The 17,860-nt window shown below is 41.3% G+C and overlaps 1 protein-coding gene across 2 annotated transcripts in view; it reads right to left on the bottom strand.

The window, feature by feature from the left end:
* PPM1L (protein phosphatase, Mg2+/Mn2+ dependent 1L) overlaps window positions 1-17,591 on the bottom strand; it is a 240,177-nt gene extending 222,586 nt beyond the window's left edge. Inside the window, exons 1-2 of one of the 2 annotated variants that reach the window (XM_070753560.1) lie at window positions 17,455-17,591; window positions 15,555-16,317 (exon numbers count right to left, since the gene is read on the bottom strand). In XM_070753560.1, coding sequence (XP_070609661.1) covers window positions 15,555-15,953 — 399 coding nt within the window. In that variant the 5' untranslated portion in view covers window positions 15,954-16,317; window positions 17,455-17,591. Of the gene's footprint in view, window positions 1-15,554; window positions 16,318-17,222 lie in introns of both variants that reach the window. The other variant, XM_070753559.1, reaches the window with a different exon arrangement.
* Between the last annotated feature and the right edge of the window lie 269 nt (window positions 17,592-17,860).

A 17,860-nucleotide genomic window follows, 5' to 3' on the forward strand; every position in this document is an offset into this window, starting at 1 on the left:
TGCTCCAGCGCCTCCCCCCCCCTGCCTGCATCTTCGCTCCATAAGACGTGGCTGATTTTTCATCCTACTTTGGGAGGAAAAAAACTGCGTCTTATGGAGCAAAAAATACGGTATTAGATTTGTCAATATATATTGTTTTTTATCACTGTTGTGAGCCGCAGTCTGCGGAAAGGGGCAGCATACAAATCTAATAATAGAAACGTAGAAACATAGAAGACTGACGGCAGAAAAAGACCTAATAATAATAATAATAATAATAATAATAATAATAATAATATAAAAAAATACCAATATTAATGGTACTCAGTGTTAGTATTTGTAATTAGGATGGATTTGAGACTGTTAGTATAGTAGAAGGGAATTGGAGATGCGGGGTACCAAGTACTATCAGATATTATATTCCAAATGTAAAAATGATGATATTTGCTTGTTTTCTTTATTATTTTCATGTAACATTTCTGAGAGGGATATAACCTACACATTAGAGAAAAGCTTTTTTTGCATTATTTTGGCCCAAAGCCCAGCCATAAGTGTATTTGTGCATGCCAATAAAATACACTATCTCCCAACATTTTGCTTCCCTATTTTAAGTAGACATCTTTTACACAACAATGTACTGTGATAGGATTACTAGATGCAGATAATGTAAAGTGTAAGAAATTAGGAGTCCAGGCAGTTCAAATGTATGTAGATTTATTATATGCTAATTCTCTCTACAAGAATCTGAACTATAACAACCAAAGCAAACTCATGGTAGATAAGAGACAGCAGAATTCAAGGTGGCCTGAACCCTAGGTCCTTGTGGGCACAAAGGGAATTGAGACTGCTCAGCCTGGTCATTTCCTGCAGATAATACAGAAATCCACTTTAAAGATTTAGCTAAAAAATGGAAGGCCATTTTGTATAGCTTCATCTTGTGTTAACTGATAATCTATAAGAAAGTACAGTGATACCTCATCTTACAAACGCCTCTTCATACAAACTTTTCGAGATACAAACCTGAGGTTTAAGATTTTTTTGCCTCTTCTTACAAACTATTTTCACCTTATAAACCCACCGCCGCCGCTGGGATGCCCCGCCTCCGGACTTCCGTTGCCAGCAAAGCACCCATTTTTGCGCTACTGGGATTTCCCTGAAGCTCCCCTCCATGGGAAACCCCACCTCCGGACTTCCGTGTTTTTGTGATGCTGCAGGGGAATCCCTGCAGCGCAAAAAACGGGCGCTTCTTTGGCAACAGAAGTCTGGAGGTGGGGTTTCCCAGCGAGGGGCGCCTCAGTGAAATCGCAGCATCGCAAAAACACAGAGGTCCGGAGGTGGGAGGGGAGCCTCAGGGGAATCCCAGCAGCGCAAAAACGGGCGCTTCGGCTGGCAAAAGGGGTGAATTTTGGGCTTGCACACATTAATAGCTTTTCCACTGGTTCCTATGGGAAACATTGTTTTGTCTTACAAACTTTTCACCTTAAGAACCTCGTCTCGGAACCAATTAAGTTTGTAAGACAAGGTATCACTGTATCTCTGTAGAAAGCAGAGGTGGGGAATATATGGAGTTTCCAGACATTGCCATTCTCATAACAAGATGGAAGGACAGAAGCTTGCTTGCTTGCTTATTTATTTATTTAACTTCTATGCCGCCCAATTCCAATGGAGCTCATTGTCATCCATAATGCAAAGCAAGGTAAAATTTCACAACAGAGGATTCGAAGGCAAGAATTCCAGGCCATCCGAGCAAAAGCTATACATTCTAAGAGATGCAGCCCCAACTTGTCTGGAGACCCCAATTTTAGAAGACTCGTTCTTGGAATTTAAATCTCCAGTATCAGGATTATGTGCACCCAGCCAAATACTCATTTAAATGCAAGGTATTTTCCCCTTCCTTTAATGAGAGTGCTGCTGCAGATCAAAGAAATACATTATAGGGCATGTACCTCTCCTTATCTGAAAAAAATTCTGAGTGCCCTGCAGCAGTTTTATAACTACTAGAAATGGAAAAGCTTTACTGGACAAAATATTATTGGTAGAAAGGATCCAGCTTTGTACAAGAGTCTCTGCTATTAAAAATGGATGCATAATATAATTAATGTTTCTTCCTAAGGCAATTACAAGAGAGAGAGAGACAGAGAGAAAAGAGAAAGTATTTGGCCACATTAGAAGTACTTGGAAATGTGCAAAGCATAGCAAGAAACACAGACATAAATGGGCCTTGAAATTTCCCTCTATGATGAGATAGTACAATGGAGTGGTTAAAACACATCCTTGTATTGTCTCACTGAAGACAATCAGCTGTTTACCCAACTGTGACTTGAACAGGTTCAAGGATGATGAGGCCCAGTCCAGCTTCAGAACTATGATCAATTTTTATCATAATGACATGATGGGCGCTCCACACAGCCTCCTCTTTTCTACCTCTTCTATTTTATTCCATTTAAAAATAATCTTGAGACTTTCCACTCCACATTAGCAATTTTGCCTCATCAGGCTCTATTTTCTATTCCTAAAGTGCCTTCTTCAAATATATATACTGTTTGCTGTGTATTTCTGTGCATGTGTGTCTGATCCATAGAAATAGCAAAGAATTGGAGAAATGTACATTATGGCAATACATGTATATTAATCCCAGAAAGTTTTCTTAAATGTAATCACACTAACTCCTCCCAATTATTTAAATAGATCTGCTGCAAACATGACTAAGTCAGGATTTAACTCAGCTGCCTTAATCTTAATATTTAATACTAATATTTAATACTAAAACAGGACATTTCAGATTATACTTTTATAGATCTTTAAATTTGATGTGACTTTCTGGAAGTATACTCTGCTATTTAAAAGAAGGCACAATAGCACTGGGCTTCTTCAGATCAAGCATTTATTTTAAAAAGCTTCTTCTTTTTGCATAGAACAATAATAAAGCAGTCTTTTAAAAATAAGTTTAATAATTTGAACATTCTTAAGACATTTATAGTTATTGTCTCAACTCTTTGCAGCAAAAAAAACTCCAACAACCAATCAGCCAGTTTCAGCCTTTGTTTCTCCCTGCAAAAATTTGCCTCTCTGCAGCTTTAGTTTCACTTTCATTTTAACAAGTGGGCTTGCCAGAAGCTTCAATAAATCAGCTGAGTGTCAGGAGGCAGATTATCAGTGGTTTGTTTGTTTGTTTGTTTATCCATCCATCCATCCATCCATCCATCCATCCATTAGATTTGCATGCTGCCCCTCTCCAAGGACTGCTAATTAGGCTCTGCTGCTTTTTTACTGCAAGGAGGTAAATTGCTGGCAGGCAGATATCAAAGAGTAGGGGTGGCTGGATGGGGCAGCATTTGGTGTATGAGACGCATCCAAGTTTTCACCCTCTTTTGGGACATAAAAAGGTGTGTCTTACACTCCAAAAAATATGGCCTTGCTGAGGCAGAAGTGAGGAAAGCCCTGCATTAAAGTAAATGAGATGTAAATCCCCTAATTGAACCGTACTTACAAATTCCCTTTGTATCATCCTTCCTTTTATCTCCCTTGCATTTTCTGCCATTTAATTTTCAAAAAATGTAATCAATAATTTTTTTTAAAGTGCAGGCATGTGTCTTAAATCTTAGAATAAAATGTGGCCCAGTTTGAAATACTAAAGAAAATAATAATTTTGAGCTTAGTTTATACTGCAGCATCTAATTATTTGATGTCATTGATTCATGCGATAGCTTGATAGCCATCAGTATAACTACCGGTGACTGGGTTTTGTATACAAGCAAGAGATCACCATTGCAAATATTTATGTTAGTGTATTGCAAACATATTTCATTATCAACAACTAGAGAACATTACTATAAATGGGAAAAGACAACTAGCATTCATGAAGTACTGTTTGTATTTAAGATTTCATAAAGGGTCAATGGAGCAAAATTCAAAGCCAATGTGTCAAATTATCAACACAGGAATCATGTGGCCTCCAAACTGTACACTCCCTCATTAAAAAATAAAGAGCACAATACAAAGGGAAGAAATTCAAGTGGTGCAGTTTTCAGTAAGACTATGCACATTAATCTGCTGTGGTCTGCATCAACTTCATGACTTCAGTTAGCATTCTCTCAAATAGTTTCATCATTCTTCATTTTTTATAAAGTAAGATTTACATCTTTCTCTAGTCTACACATTTGTGTTTGTCTCTTTTACCCACAATGATCACTCATCTTAGAGAAGTGCATTTTGCAAGAGATAATCAAGTCCCAAACTGGATATTATTCTGAAAAATATGAGTTTGATTGCCTCTCTTAAAATGATTAATTGGTCAATACTGGTCTCAGTGCTGGATTGTGGGTACATTTGCCAATATGGCTTTAAGAGAGATGAAAAAACAATCTTTTGGACAAAGACCAAGTTTTCTCTAACGGTATGTCAGGTACCAGAATTCTTACATGCCGAAGCTAAGATTTGTTAAGCAAGAGAGCAATCCAATCAATCAATCAATCAATCAATAGCTGTAAAACTTTCCCAACTGGAATTATCAGAGGTGGAAGTACTCATTTTTGGCGAGAAATTTCACTGACTTACTCTGCTGATAATGTGTCTATAAATTCTTTGTAATAATGAATGGAAACAAACTGCACATTCAATTTGAGGAAAAGCTGGTAGCATCAAAGCTTCATTACTGTATTTTAAATGATTATCCCTAGCAATTATGTAAGAGAAATATGAATGTGTGTTTGTATCTATCCAGAGTTACATAGAAAATGTTCTAATGACATGTAAAAATTTTCCAGTATAAGATGAACATAATCTTAGTGTTCTGGAGGACACCATTTTTCTATAAGTGAAAATTACAGTCAATGTAGGCCAAGCATAATATTGATAACAACTTCTGTGGAAAGTAATTAGTCTTTGTGTGTTACATAACAGTTAAAAGATACTGTAAGCTTTTGTCAGTTGCTTTATACTGGCTCATAGAGAACTAAGAGGAACATTTTCTATTCTTACATACGTCCCATGAAGTTTGAGATTTCCATTCATGGTAGAAGGATCCAAGATGGGGAAAGCTGAGAAACCATGTTTTGAAAAATAGAAAAAATGATAACAACTTAATTTTATTAATTATAGTTATAGTCACCGTTCCCCGTAGGATGCGCGCGTGAGCAGGCGCGCCCCCCAAAATACCCCCCGCGTACCCTTTTCCACGGTCGCGCAGTCTCCATCCCCCTGCCAGCCCACGGGGGGGGGGAGACGCCGGCAGTAGAAGGCGCTGCCCCCCGCCTGCCCAATCCACCCCCTCTCCTCTTCCGCCGAAAGAAAAGTGCGGAAGCTGTCTGCTTGAGCCTCGCGTTGCTCCACCCCGCTTCGCCCTGCCTGTCATCCTCCGTTGTGTTTTCGGGGGGGAGCAGCGGGAAAGCCCTGTGCCGGCCAGGAAAGCCGGCTTTGCTTTCCGTGAAAGCAGTCCACCTTTTAAACACGCTGCTTTCCTGCACCTCTTTCCTGGGGTGGGGGAAGTGGACTCCTCCCCCCCTGCCCAGGAAAGAGTTGCAAGAAAGCAGCATGTTTAAAAGGCGCGCTGCTTTCACAGAAAGCAAAGCTGGCTTTCCTGGCCGGCATAGGGCTTTCCTGCCGCTCCCCCCCGAAAACACAACGGAGGTCCAGGAAGACAGGCGAAACGGGGTGGAGCAACGCGAGGCTCAAGCTGGTGGCAGAAAACCTCTGTTGTTTTCGGCTGGGGGGGGGGCAGGAGGACCTTCCTGGCTTTCCCGGGCAGCTGGCTTGAGCCTTGTGCCGGTCAGCAAAGCCAGAGACGTGGAAAGAAAGAAGGGAAAGAGAGGGAGGGAAAGAGGAGAGGAAAGAAGGAGGGAGGGAGGGAAGGGAGAGAAAAGTGAACGAGAGGGAGAGAAAGGGAGGAAGAGAGGAAGGAAGGAAGAGATAAATATAAAGGGAGAGAGGGAGAAAGAGAGGGAGGGGAAGAGGGGAAGGAAGGAAAAGAGAGAGAGAAAGAGGAAAAAGTGGAAGGAAGAGAGAAGGAAAGAAAGGAAGGAGAGAGAGAAAGAGAGAGAGAGAGAAGATAGTAAGGAAGAGAGAGTGAGAGAGCAAGAAAGAAAGAGTGAGAGAGGAGAGAGGAAGGAAGAGAGTGAGAGAGAGTGAGAGAGAGAGGAAGAAAGCAATAGAGAGAGGAGTGGAAGGAAGAGAGAGGGAGAGAGAAATGATAGAAAAAAAGGGGGGGAGAGAAATGAGAAAATGATTGAGGCAGAGAATGACAGGAAAGAGAGAGAAACAGAGAGAGAAGTGACTCTTGATTTAAATCATATGGTAAAAGCACTTAAATAATAACAGAGAAAAAACCCCCCAGCCCTCACCTGTTTTTATTAATAGTTATGTTTTTGGATTTGCTGGTTGTTTTAGTTTTAATAGTAATAGAGTTTGGTTTTGTTTTATTATTAATTTCTTTTAATAAAAAAGAAGGGATTTATTATATTTATTTATTTATTTATTTATTTATTTATTTGTTTGTTTGTTTGTTTGTTTGTACTTCTATGCCGCCCAGTCCCAATGGGACTGCCGCTCAGACCCTATACTTTTCCGCCCACCCCGAAAAAAAATTAGAGGGAACATTGGTTATAGTTATAGTTTATTAGATATGTATGCCGCCCCTCTCTGAAGACTAATTCATATTTATATAATATTTATATAATATTAATATTTATAATTAATATTAATTATATTAAATTATAAAACCTGCAGCTGAAATTTAGATGAGAGAACATCTAACACTTTTGATTTGTACCTATTTTAGAAGCCTAAAAGGTGGCCTGTGAGAAGTTGGGGCTGTGATTTCAAATTCGTTTTTCATGGCATTTTCATAAGCACTAAAAATATAATTCCCAAAGGTGTAAGTCTACGGCTTGTATTGTGTCAATATGCAATAATAATAATCATCATACTGTGATAACATGACAATTTGCTGCCAAATATGTCACAGCAGCAATGGGGCAGGGCACAAGTAACCACCATCAAAGGATAAGGTTTGATAGGCTACATGTTCACTATTTTAATGGTGAAAAAATCAACAGATGCAACTTTGTTTTGCTACTGTGCTACTTCTGTAACCTTTATGTACATAAAAATACCTTTGCCTTGCCAATTGTATCCTTAAAACTCAGCATTTCCAAGTGTTCTTCATGACTTGATACTTTTTTTTGATCTTTGGACTTAAAACTGAATAAACAAAGCCAAACACCCAAAACAAAACAAAACCCCAGCCTACTCTCTACCAGTAACAAGGTTTCTAGCTTAAAAATATTTCTGCACAAAAGCAAGTTTCTCTTCCAAACAAATCTTTATAGAAAACATAGATTACTTATTCAATTGCTCTTTGAAGTCAATAAAAGCTAGTAGGGAATGGACACTTAAGTAGCATTCATCCAAGTCTTGCAACACATTCTTCCCCCTAATACCTAGGCCTCATTTTTAAAATATTTCTTCCTGTGAAAACATTCGAAAGATATATAGAAATTCCCTGAATGCTGGCCAAGTAAAACCATTTTTCTTTATACAGAAGAATTTGCAGCGTTGTTTCTCCCACGGATAGTTAAAAAACAGAAACTAATCCTATTGAAGGGCACCAAGTAATAACCATCATACCAAATATTTTAATCTCTGATCACTTATTTACATAAGCTGGCTTTATGTTTAAGTAGAAACCCAAATCAAGAATTTACTATTTACATATCTAGTTTCCTGAAAATCAAGAAAACACTTTATATTTATAGATAAGAAAAATCAATTACAGGTAATCCTTGACTTACAACAGTTAGTTTAGTGACCGTAGCCAGTTAAAACGGCACTGGGAAAAAAAGTGATTTATCACCATTGCAACATCCTCACATCATGTGATCAAAATTCAGACAGCTGGCAACTAACTCATATTTATGACGGTTGCAATGTCCTTTTCATCATCTTTTGAAATCTTCTGACAAGCAACTACAATAAGAAAGCCATATTCACTTAACAATTGGAGTGTTTTACTTAACAACTCTGGCAAGAAAGATCGCAAAATGGGGCAAAACTCCCTTAATAAACGTTTCACTTAACAATAGAAATTTTGGGCTCAATAGTAGTCATAAGTTGAGGACAATATGTATTAGTCTTTTTAATTTGAAAAGTAGAAAAATCATACTCAGATTACATATAAATTTATGAAAGACCTTGACAGATTTCTTTACTGACTTACCAAACCTACAAATAGGCCAGCTATCTCCACTGAAACAAAGTAAACTTAGAGAAACTGGATCAGAAACTAAATGCAAAACCATATACAGTGATACCTTGTCTTACAAACTTAATTGGTTCTGGGATGAGGTTCTTAATGTGAAAGGTTTGTAAGACGAAACAATGTTTCCCATAGGAATCAATGGAAAAGTGATTAATGCGTGCAAGGCCAAAACTCAACCCTTTTGCCAGCCGAAGCGCCCGTTTTTGCGCTGCTGGGATTCCCCTGAGGCTCCCCTCCATGGGAAACCCCATCTATGGACTTCTGTGTTTTTGAAATGCTGCAGGGAAATCCCAGCATCGCAAAAACGAGCGCTTCACTGGCAATGAAAGTCCGGAGGTGGGGTTTACCAGCAAAGGGAGCATCAGGGGAATCCCAGCAGTGCAAAAACACCGAAGTCCTTGAAACCCCACCTCCGGACCTCTGTGTTTTTATGATGCTGCGATTTCACTGAGGCTCCCTTCGCTGGGAAACACCACCTCCGGACTTCCGTTGCCAGCGAAGTGCCCGTTTTTGTGCTGCTGGGATCCCCTGCAGCATAACAAAAACACGGAAGTCCGGAGGTGGGGTTTCCCATGGAGGGGAGCCTCAAGGGAATCCCAGCAGTGTAAAAACAGGCGCTTTGGTGGCAACGGAAGCCCGGAGGCGGGGCATCCCAGTGGCGGTGGTGGGTTTGTAAGGTGAAAATAGTTTGTAAATAGTTTGTATCTCGAAAAGTTTGTATGACGAGGCGTAAGATGAGGTATCACTGTACCCACATTTTCAAGAATGTACTAGGCTTTAACACCCATAATTCTTGGCAAGTAGAGGCACTGATAAAGAATTATAGGGTAATTAAATCCCAACACATTTAGTGGGCACCAATTCAGCAATGAAAATTGCTGTGGTTAAGAAGAAGTGTCATATTTAATTTCAATTCTTAACAACAGCAATTGGTGCTGTTCTGTTTCCCGAAAAATGCCGCTGATCTTACATTCCTACAACGTAAAGTACATTAATTGCAGTGATGGGTGGACTCAGACAAGGTCATGTTACATATTAAACAGAGTAAGAGTCTCGCTAGAATCAACTAAATTTCACTATTTTCCTCCCCCAATCCCCCAAAGCTCTCAGATTATCCTGGCTCATTAACTTTTTTTCCACTGAATTTTACACTGTTACAGCAGGTAAGCAGTCCAGATAACTGACTAAAAAAGCCCAACAGTCTTGAACGTTACTGAATAAAATGAATTAAGCGCCATCCCATCCCTCAAGGTGACAGTTGAAGGATGTTCTTGTTCAAAGCACTCATCAACATGGAATAAATTGCAGAGGTACATCAAGCCTTTTTGCAAACGCTTTTAAGTACATCACAAGACATCTAAAGCTTTTCCATGACAGGTTGGAAGTGATAACCTCCTCAGTTTAAAGAGACCACCAAAACAACAAAATGGAAAAAAAAAATCAATTTCTTTGTGGTGATGTGTTGTAGAACAGTTACCCGTGTAAGTCAAGAAAAGAACGAACCACCTTCCTGACTTATACATAAAAATAACAAGCACACCAAAATAAAATACTTGCATAGCCAACTATGGCTATTTATAACAAACAAGAAACAGCAGCAGCAGCAGCAATATTAAATGTATATACACGGTCCAACTCCCAGCAACTGTGATTGTAATTGTAAAAAGATCACAATGTAAGTTTCGTCTGCAGAGAAACTTTTTCAGCTCAGTATGAAGCAGATTCCATTTCTGAGACATAATCTCAGTTTAAGAGGGGGGATAAATCCCCATTCCTACAAATAACTCTGTCACCCATTTTAGGCTAACTGCTAAACTGGGCTGAGATTTGCAATTTTAAGAGGGAAGTACAGTACATGAGGAGGATTAAAACTTTCCATCCACTCCTTCTTCCCAAAAAAATCACCTTTGGCACAATAATTAAAACTAGCGGAAGTTCCAAGGCCGTGGGAGAAGATTTTAGGCTTGATCCAAAAGGTCAATATGACATCAAAACCCTAAGCACTTCAAATGTGAATCATTTGCTTAGAATTATTTATAAATCCCAAATGCAAGCTAATATTGAGTAAGGCAGGCACATATGAGCTGCTCTCATGCACTGTTTATGAAGACAGCACAATCTTCTAATACAGAATCAGTCCATGCTGTCTATTTTCTATGAATTTCAGCTTCATATTAGAGTATTTTTGGGCAGAAGCAGTTGCGTAAACTGCTTGTAAAATTGATGCCAGACATCTTTCCATGTAGGAGGCACCAAGTCCCTTCAATAAAAGCTGATCTAGGTTCCCAAACCAGTCCCTAGTTCCATGGAGTTTTCCCATGAACTAGAGGGGATGTGTCTTGTATCCTACGATGAGGCTTCGCTTGTTTGTGCAGCCCAGTTTCTGGCATGCTCCGGTTTGGGAAATGGGGACCCCTGATCTATGCAACTATATTTCTATCTGCCACTACCCACTTTAGTGCTATAACCTTTTCAAACTACACTTAGATTAACAAGCAAGTCAAAGTTGGATTTTTAAAAAAATAGAACAGAAAGAATACTGACGCTTTTGAATTTTAGTGTTGGAGAAGACTTTTGACTTACCATGGATAGCCAAGAAAACAAGCAAGTGAATTGGACAACAGATTAATCTAGCCTTTTCACCCAAGGTACAAATGATCAGGCTGAAAGTGTAGCATTCTGTAGACATCATATAAACACAATGCAAGCTCCCATGAAAAAATCTAAAATGCTGGTAAAGATGGAAGGAAAGAGAACAATCTGCGGCAATAAGGATGGATTTGACAGAGTGGTAATAGATGTTTCATTGGGAAACCTGAAGAGTAAAGCTGGAAAATGATAATCCTGGTTAAGATTTAATTATATGGTCACTAGGAGTCGACACCAACTTGATGGAATATACAGGTTGTCCTCGACTTACAACAGCTCATTTAGTGACCATTCAAGTTACAACGGCGTTGAAAAAAGTGACTTATGACCATTTTGTACAGATATGAACTGTTGCAGCATTCCCGTGTTCATGTGATTTCCATTTGTATTATTATTATTATTATTATTATTATTATTATTATTATTATTATTAATTAGATTTGTATGCCGCCCCTCTCTGCAGACTCGGGGCGGCTCACAACAGTGATAAAACAATATACAATAACAAATCTAATATTAAAAGTCTAAAATAACAATTTAACATTAAAAGCCTAAAAACCACATTATTTAAAAAGCATACACACAAACATACCATACATAAAACTACATAGGCAAGGGGAGATGTCTCAGTTCCCCCATGCCTGATGGCAGAGGTGGGTTTTAAGTTTACGAAAGGCAAGGAGGGTGGGGGCAATCCTACTCTCTGGGGGGAGCTGGTTCCAGAGGGTCAGGGGCTGCCACAGAGAAGGCTCTTCCCCTGGGTCCAGCCAGCCGACATTGTTTAGTCGACGGGACCCGGAGAAGGCCAACTCTGTGGGACCTAACCGGTCGCTGGGATTCGTGCGGCAGAAGGCAGTCTCGCAGATATTCTGGTCCAGTGCCATGAAGGGCTTTATAGGTCATAACCAACACTTTGAATTGTGACCGGAAACTGATCGGCAACCAATGCAGACTGCGGAGTGTTGGTGTAACACGGGCATACCTAGGGATGCTTGACAACTGGTTCACATTTATGACAATTGCAGTGTCCTGGGGTCATATGATCATCTTTTGCGACCTTCTGACAAGCAAAGTACAGTAGTACCTCTAGATACGAGCTGCTCCACATGCGAGTATTCCAAGTTACGAGCCGAGACGCGAGCAAAATTTCTGTTCGACACCCGAGCTCAAATTCGGGATACGAGCCGAGTTTCCACTAGGTGGAACAAGAATTCCATGCTTCCAGTTATCTCGGCGCGAAAAACAAAGTCTAAAGGCATTCGTTTGAGATGCGAGTTGATCGACATACGAGCTCGGGTCTGGAACAAATTAGACTCGTATGTCGAGGTACCACTGTAATTGAGGAAGCCAGATTCACTGAGCAATCCTGTTACTAATTTAACAGCTGCAATGATTCACTTAACAAATGTGATCAAGAATAGTTATAAAATGGGACAAAGTTCACTTAACAAATTTCTCACTTAGCAACATAAACCCTAGGCTCAATTGTGTTCGTAATCCGAAGACTACTTGTAATCAAACAAATGTACTAAACATTTGTATTTTTGCTGTGAGCCGCCCCGAGTCTGCGGAGAGGGGCGGCATACAAATCTAAATAATAAATAAATAAAATAAATAAATAAGCAATCCTATACCTTTATCCTGGACAGGAGCACAATGTGCTGGTTTAAGATTATTCAATTTAGGTAGACAGAAAGATTGTGTTCAGTATTAATAAATATCCACTAAAACAAAGAAATGCACATTATACTATGCCTGAAAACACATGTTCTATACGTATCATGGAGTCTTTCATAGATTTTTCTAAAAATAATGGCTCAATATCTAAAATTTTGCTTATCGATCAATGAAATTCTGCAAAGCATCATCCATGTAATGAAAAAAGATGTGTTGTTAAACATAAGGTAAAAGATAAAAGCTACATTTAAGTTTCTAAGTACAAAAAGTAAAATTGAACGGGTCCAAAAATGGTGGAAGGTCTTACACATAAAACTTATCAGGAAAGACTTAATGAACTCAATCTGTATAGTCTGGAGGACAGAAGGGAAAGGGGGGACATGATCAAAACATTTAAATACATTAAAGGGTTAAATAAAGTTCAGGAGGGAAGTGTTTTTAATAGGAAAGTGAACACAAGAACCAAGGGGGCACAATCTGAAGTTAGTTGGGGGAAAGATCAGGAGCAACATGAGAAAATAATAATTTACTGAAAGAGTAGTAGTTGCTTGGAACAAACTTCCAGCAGACGTGGTTGGTAAATCCACAGTAACTGAATTTAAACATGCCTGGGATAAACATATATCCATCCTAAGATAAAATACAGGAAATAGTATAAGGGCAGACTAGATGGTCCATAAGGTCTTTTTCTGCCGTCAATCTTCTATATTTCTAATAAACATTCTACCAGTTTTAGTGTGGCTAAGCTAACAATTTGGAACGATAGCTGCAGCTCATGAGCAACAACCAAACAGCATGCCAAGTTATCAAATCTATTTTAATCAAACTGCTGACAGCAGATACAAAATAGTAGTTAATATGATGAAGGAGCAGGAAGGGGACAGGGGTAAAAAGCAGAGTTTCTTTGCAGAGGACAGTGTATCTGATAGGACAACGTTATCTTTGAGAATTTCTCCCAAGCAAAGCTGAATAGGATTTACAGAGGAATGCTGCTTACTTACACATTAATTTCAAATGACGGCACACCATCTCTTCCATACTTTCATCAACCTCAAACCCCAAAGTCCCAAAGGTCAACTAACAAGAGAAAGTACATCTAATCTCAACCACAGATTACCTAATCAAAGCTTTCAACAATAAGTTGAATTCAGTTTAGCATTAGGCTCTCTCTCATACAGGTTAGCGGCATGAAAAACAAAGATTTCAAAAGATAAGGAGCCAAGAGCTGCTCTATTTTGAAGGGGGGCAAAGGGAGCAACTGCTCATCCTACTCTATCCAGATTTCAAACACACCCCAACATCCAGATTTCAAACACACGCCAACATACTTCATGGCACCGGACCAGAATATCTCCGGGACCGCCTTCTGCCACACGAATCCCAGCGACCAGTTAGGTCTCACAGAGTTGGCCTTCTCCAGGTCCCGTCAACTAAACAATGTTGTTTGGCGGGACCCAGGGGAAGAGCCTTCTCTGTGGCAGCCCCGACCCTTTGGAACCAGCCCCGACTCTTTGTGAGCTGCCCCGAGTTTGCGGAGAGGGGCGGCATATAAATCCAATAAATCTAATCTAATCTAATCTAACCAACTCCCCCCAGATATCAGAGTTGCCCCCACCCTCCTTGCCTTTCGTAAGCTCCTTAAAACCCACCTCTGTCTCCAGGCATGGGGGGAATTGAGACTTCCCCTTCCCCCTAGGCTTATAAAATTTATGCATGGTATGTCAGGATGTATGATTGGTTTCTTAAGTTGGGGTTTTTTAAAATTAACTTAAATATTAGATTTGTTTACATTGTATTATTATTGCTGTTAGCCGCCCCGAGTCTACGGAGAGGGGCGGCATACAAATCTGATTAATAAATAAATAAATAAAATACGCAATCCCAGAGCCCATAATTGCTATCAGGATGCCAATTTCTTCATTTTGTGACTTTGGAGAGCCACACCGAATATGGAGAGCCTTCCAACTACACTCTAATCAAACTGCTTTTCATTAAGCCCACACACAGAGGAAAAGGCCACTAACCACCCCATCTCCTTATCTGACAAACAAACAGAAGATTATCAAGAGCCACAACATATCCCATTATGGGAACAGCTGCTCTCCCCAGGAGGCTCAATTTCTTTCTGATCACCATCAGAGTTTTTCCAGCAAGTTTGATTTATCAGAACAGCTGTAGGAAATGCAGACTCTTGATTAAAAAAAAAAAAAACATACAGAAGCAAATAAAAACAAATTGGCCAATTACTTCAGCTGGCATGAATGTTTAACTTGGGCATTATACCACCTCCTTATCCATTCAGAACCACCCTCGGAATTCGAGTGAAATAGAATGAAGCCTCTTTCTAATGCATGGCTAATGAACAGACATGCAGTTAGTCATTATCCAAATAAACCTGGCTTCTCCCACACAACTGCAAAAAAAAAGCTACAACCCATTCTTCTGCACATATGCTGCAGGGAGGCACATGGCATTTATTTTCACTGCTATTCTAGGCAAGCAGCTCATCTCAGTGAGTTAAAAAAAAAAGGATACGGAAAATGCCATAAATAAAGTCATAATGAAGAGATGCTGCAAAAAACGGACAGTAGTAAAGTTTGCCAGCACATCCCTCCGTCAGCATTCTCCTGATAGTTTTTACTTTACAGTCATACGTTCAGGCTTTATTAAAACAAAGGTCGCTTTTAACTAACTGCAGAGATCATCGCTGATTCTAAGAGCTTATTCCAAACATATGAATGAGCACAATTATTGCTCTTAAGAATCTGGGTCTACAATTTCAATTCATTGAAGATTCAGCTGTACCCCCTTTTTTTTCCAATGACACTTATGGAATTGATTTTGAGCAAATCAACAAATATTACAACAGCACAAATCAACTTTGCAGCTAACTTACAAAAGCCCCGTATGATCACTGCCCAACTTCGTCACTGCCCAAACGTCTGAACACACAATAACAGCAAATTCCCACCACCCAAACCAGCGTGAAACTTGCCTCTCCACCGTGTCCGTCAAATATCCCAAATATGGATGGATGGGTCTTGTTCACCAGATCCATGAGCACTTCAAACCTGTCTTCCATGTGGTCTCTCCGGCCTTGGATGGAATAAACAGCCACATTGTGGTTCTTAAACTCCCAGGTCTTGGAAAACTCCGCATCCAGCACATCTAGACCCCCAAGTTGGTCGTTCTGCATAATTTCTGCTACTTTGCCCTTCACCATCTTCACTGCATCTCTGCTGGACTTGACGATGGTTTTCACTTCATCCGTATGGAAGAAGTAGCTCCATAGGGCCAGGCTGATGCATAGCAGGAACAGCGTCTCTGGTCTCAGCAAGAAGTAACGCATGATCCGACCCAGCAAAGAGAGCAAAGTCATTGTATCCTCTATCATTTATTACAGAGACAGTAGATCTCCCCCTCCCACACACACACCATATACCACGCACCCCGATGGTTGGGATGGGTCTAAAGGCAAAGCAGCAAATCACTGCATGTTCCTGCAATGCAAACCCACGGAGGGCAGGGTTAGTGCTGCCAACAGTGCCTCCTCTTTCTCTTCCGTTCTTCTGTGCAACTGCTTCAAGGCGCGTAGTCCCAGATGGCAAAAGAGGAGCTCCGCTGTCAAGTTGCAGGGATTCGGCATGCACGCTCTCGGGGAGTCGGAAGGCACTTCTTATCCTTCACCCACTTCTCTCTCCTGCTGCTGTCGGAAGAGCCTGCAGTAGCTTCCTGGAGAAACGGCTGCCGGAGACCAACTGCAAGAACAGCAAAGGATCAGTGCAGGAGCTGCCAGAGGCACCAGCGGCAGCACACAAGCTATCTGGGTCTGCCGCAAACCGTCCTGTGTGCCTTGTGCCCTTTTTCAGCCACAACAGAGGCAACAAGAAAAGAACATATGGCACAAGGGGACCCCCTTCTTCCTCCCTCCCTTCCTTAAACGGTTTCCCTAGGCATTCCCTCCTGTCTGCCTAAGGATGAAACTGAAGCAGTCAAATCAATTCACATCACCCAACACAATTCCTACTCCTATAGCCCAGGGCAGTTGCTAACCCAAAGGATCAGGGCAGAGGGGAGGAGGACTGAAAGTCAAAAGCACACTATGGTGCAACTCTGGGGGATGAGAAACTGGGAACAATAGCAGCAACAATCAGCCTGGCATTTTAGAGGCAAGTTAGCCCCCAGACTCTAGATCCAAGCAGAAGAAACAGGAACCCAAGAGGGAGCTTCGGGGAGACTGAGCTGGCCCATGGAAATATTGTAAAAAAGGGATTTGGTGGGGTAGAGGTGGACTGACCATTATAGGGAAAAAGTGGGATAGAACAAGAACAAAAAAAGAAACAGGCTGACTCTGCCATAAGGAATGTCCATCATGTTTCTAAAAAAGGAACAGGGCTGTAAAACCAGGGCGCTCTTGGCTGGAAAACCAACCCTTGGTCCACTCTTCTAACTATTGCCACTCAATTTTTTCCTCCGAAACATTCTATCCCCTGAACATCATCATTATTACTATTATTATTACTATTACTACTGCTACTATGATTTCGATAACCGGCTCAGCAACTATGGTCTTATTTATTTACCCTTCGGATTTGTATGCCACCCAACTCCCAAGGGACTCTTCAAGGTCTCTCCCAACTTTTCTTTAGGGAAGGTGACTCACTTTGGGAAAGCGCTCCGCACCGCAGGCTGGGAACGTGGATCGGGAAAGACGGGGGAGACGCGGGAGCACAAAGGGGGTGTAAGCGGCGCGGGTCTTCCTCCGCCAGATCCCCCACTCCACACCCCACCTGCTCCTCTGCTGTTCCTATAACGGGAGGCGTTGCAGTGACGTCCGCGCTAAAAAAAAAAAAAAGCCACAGCCGGCCCCGCGGGGCAAAAGAAAAGCAGCCCACCTCGTGTTCCTTTACCCCCCGTTTGCTGCAAAAGACCGCTGGCACACTTGCCCCAAGCGGCAATCCGAGGAGCTGGCCAATCGGCGACTCGCTTCTCCACCTTGTGGCTTTTGCAGGGCACCCGCCGCCCTTCCCGCGGGCCTCCTTTTTTCGACGCCGGATCTGCCCTCCACTGCCCCCCCACCCCGCCCCTCCCTTCGGCTGCTGTCACCTGCAGGGCAGATCGCGAGGTACCTGTCTCTCCCCTTTCTTCCCGAGCCCGTCCCTCCCACTGGGCTGGGCCTCTCTCCGGAACATCGATTGCCTACAATTCCCGGCAGCCTTAGCGCCAACGCGCTTTCCCCATGATTGGCGGGAATCCCCCGCCAAGGGCTTCTGAAATCCACCGGTTCCAGCCTTGCTCTCG

Source organism: Erythrolamprus reginae, chromosome 5 (assembly GCF_031021105.1).
Source record: "Erythrolamprus reginae isolate rEryReg1 chromosome 5, rEryReg1.hap1, whole genome shotgun sequence".
Lineage (NCBI taxonomy): Eukaryota > Metazoa > Chordata > Lepidosauria > Squamata > Dipsadidae > Erythrolamprus > Erythrolamprus reginae.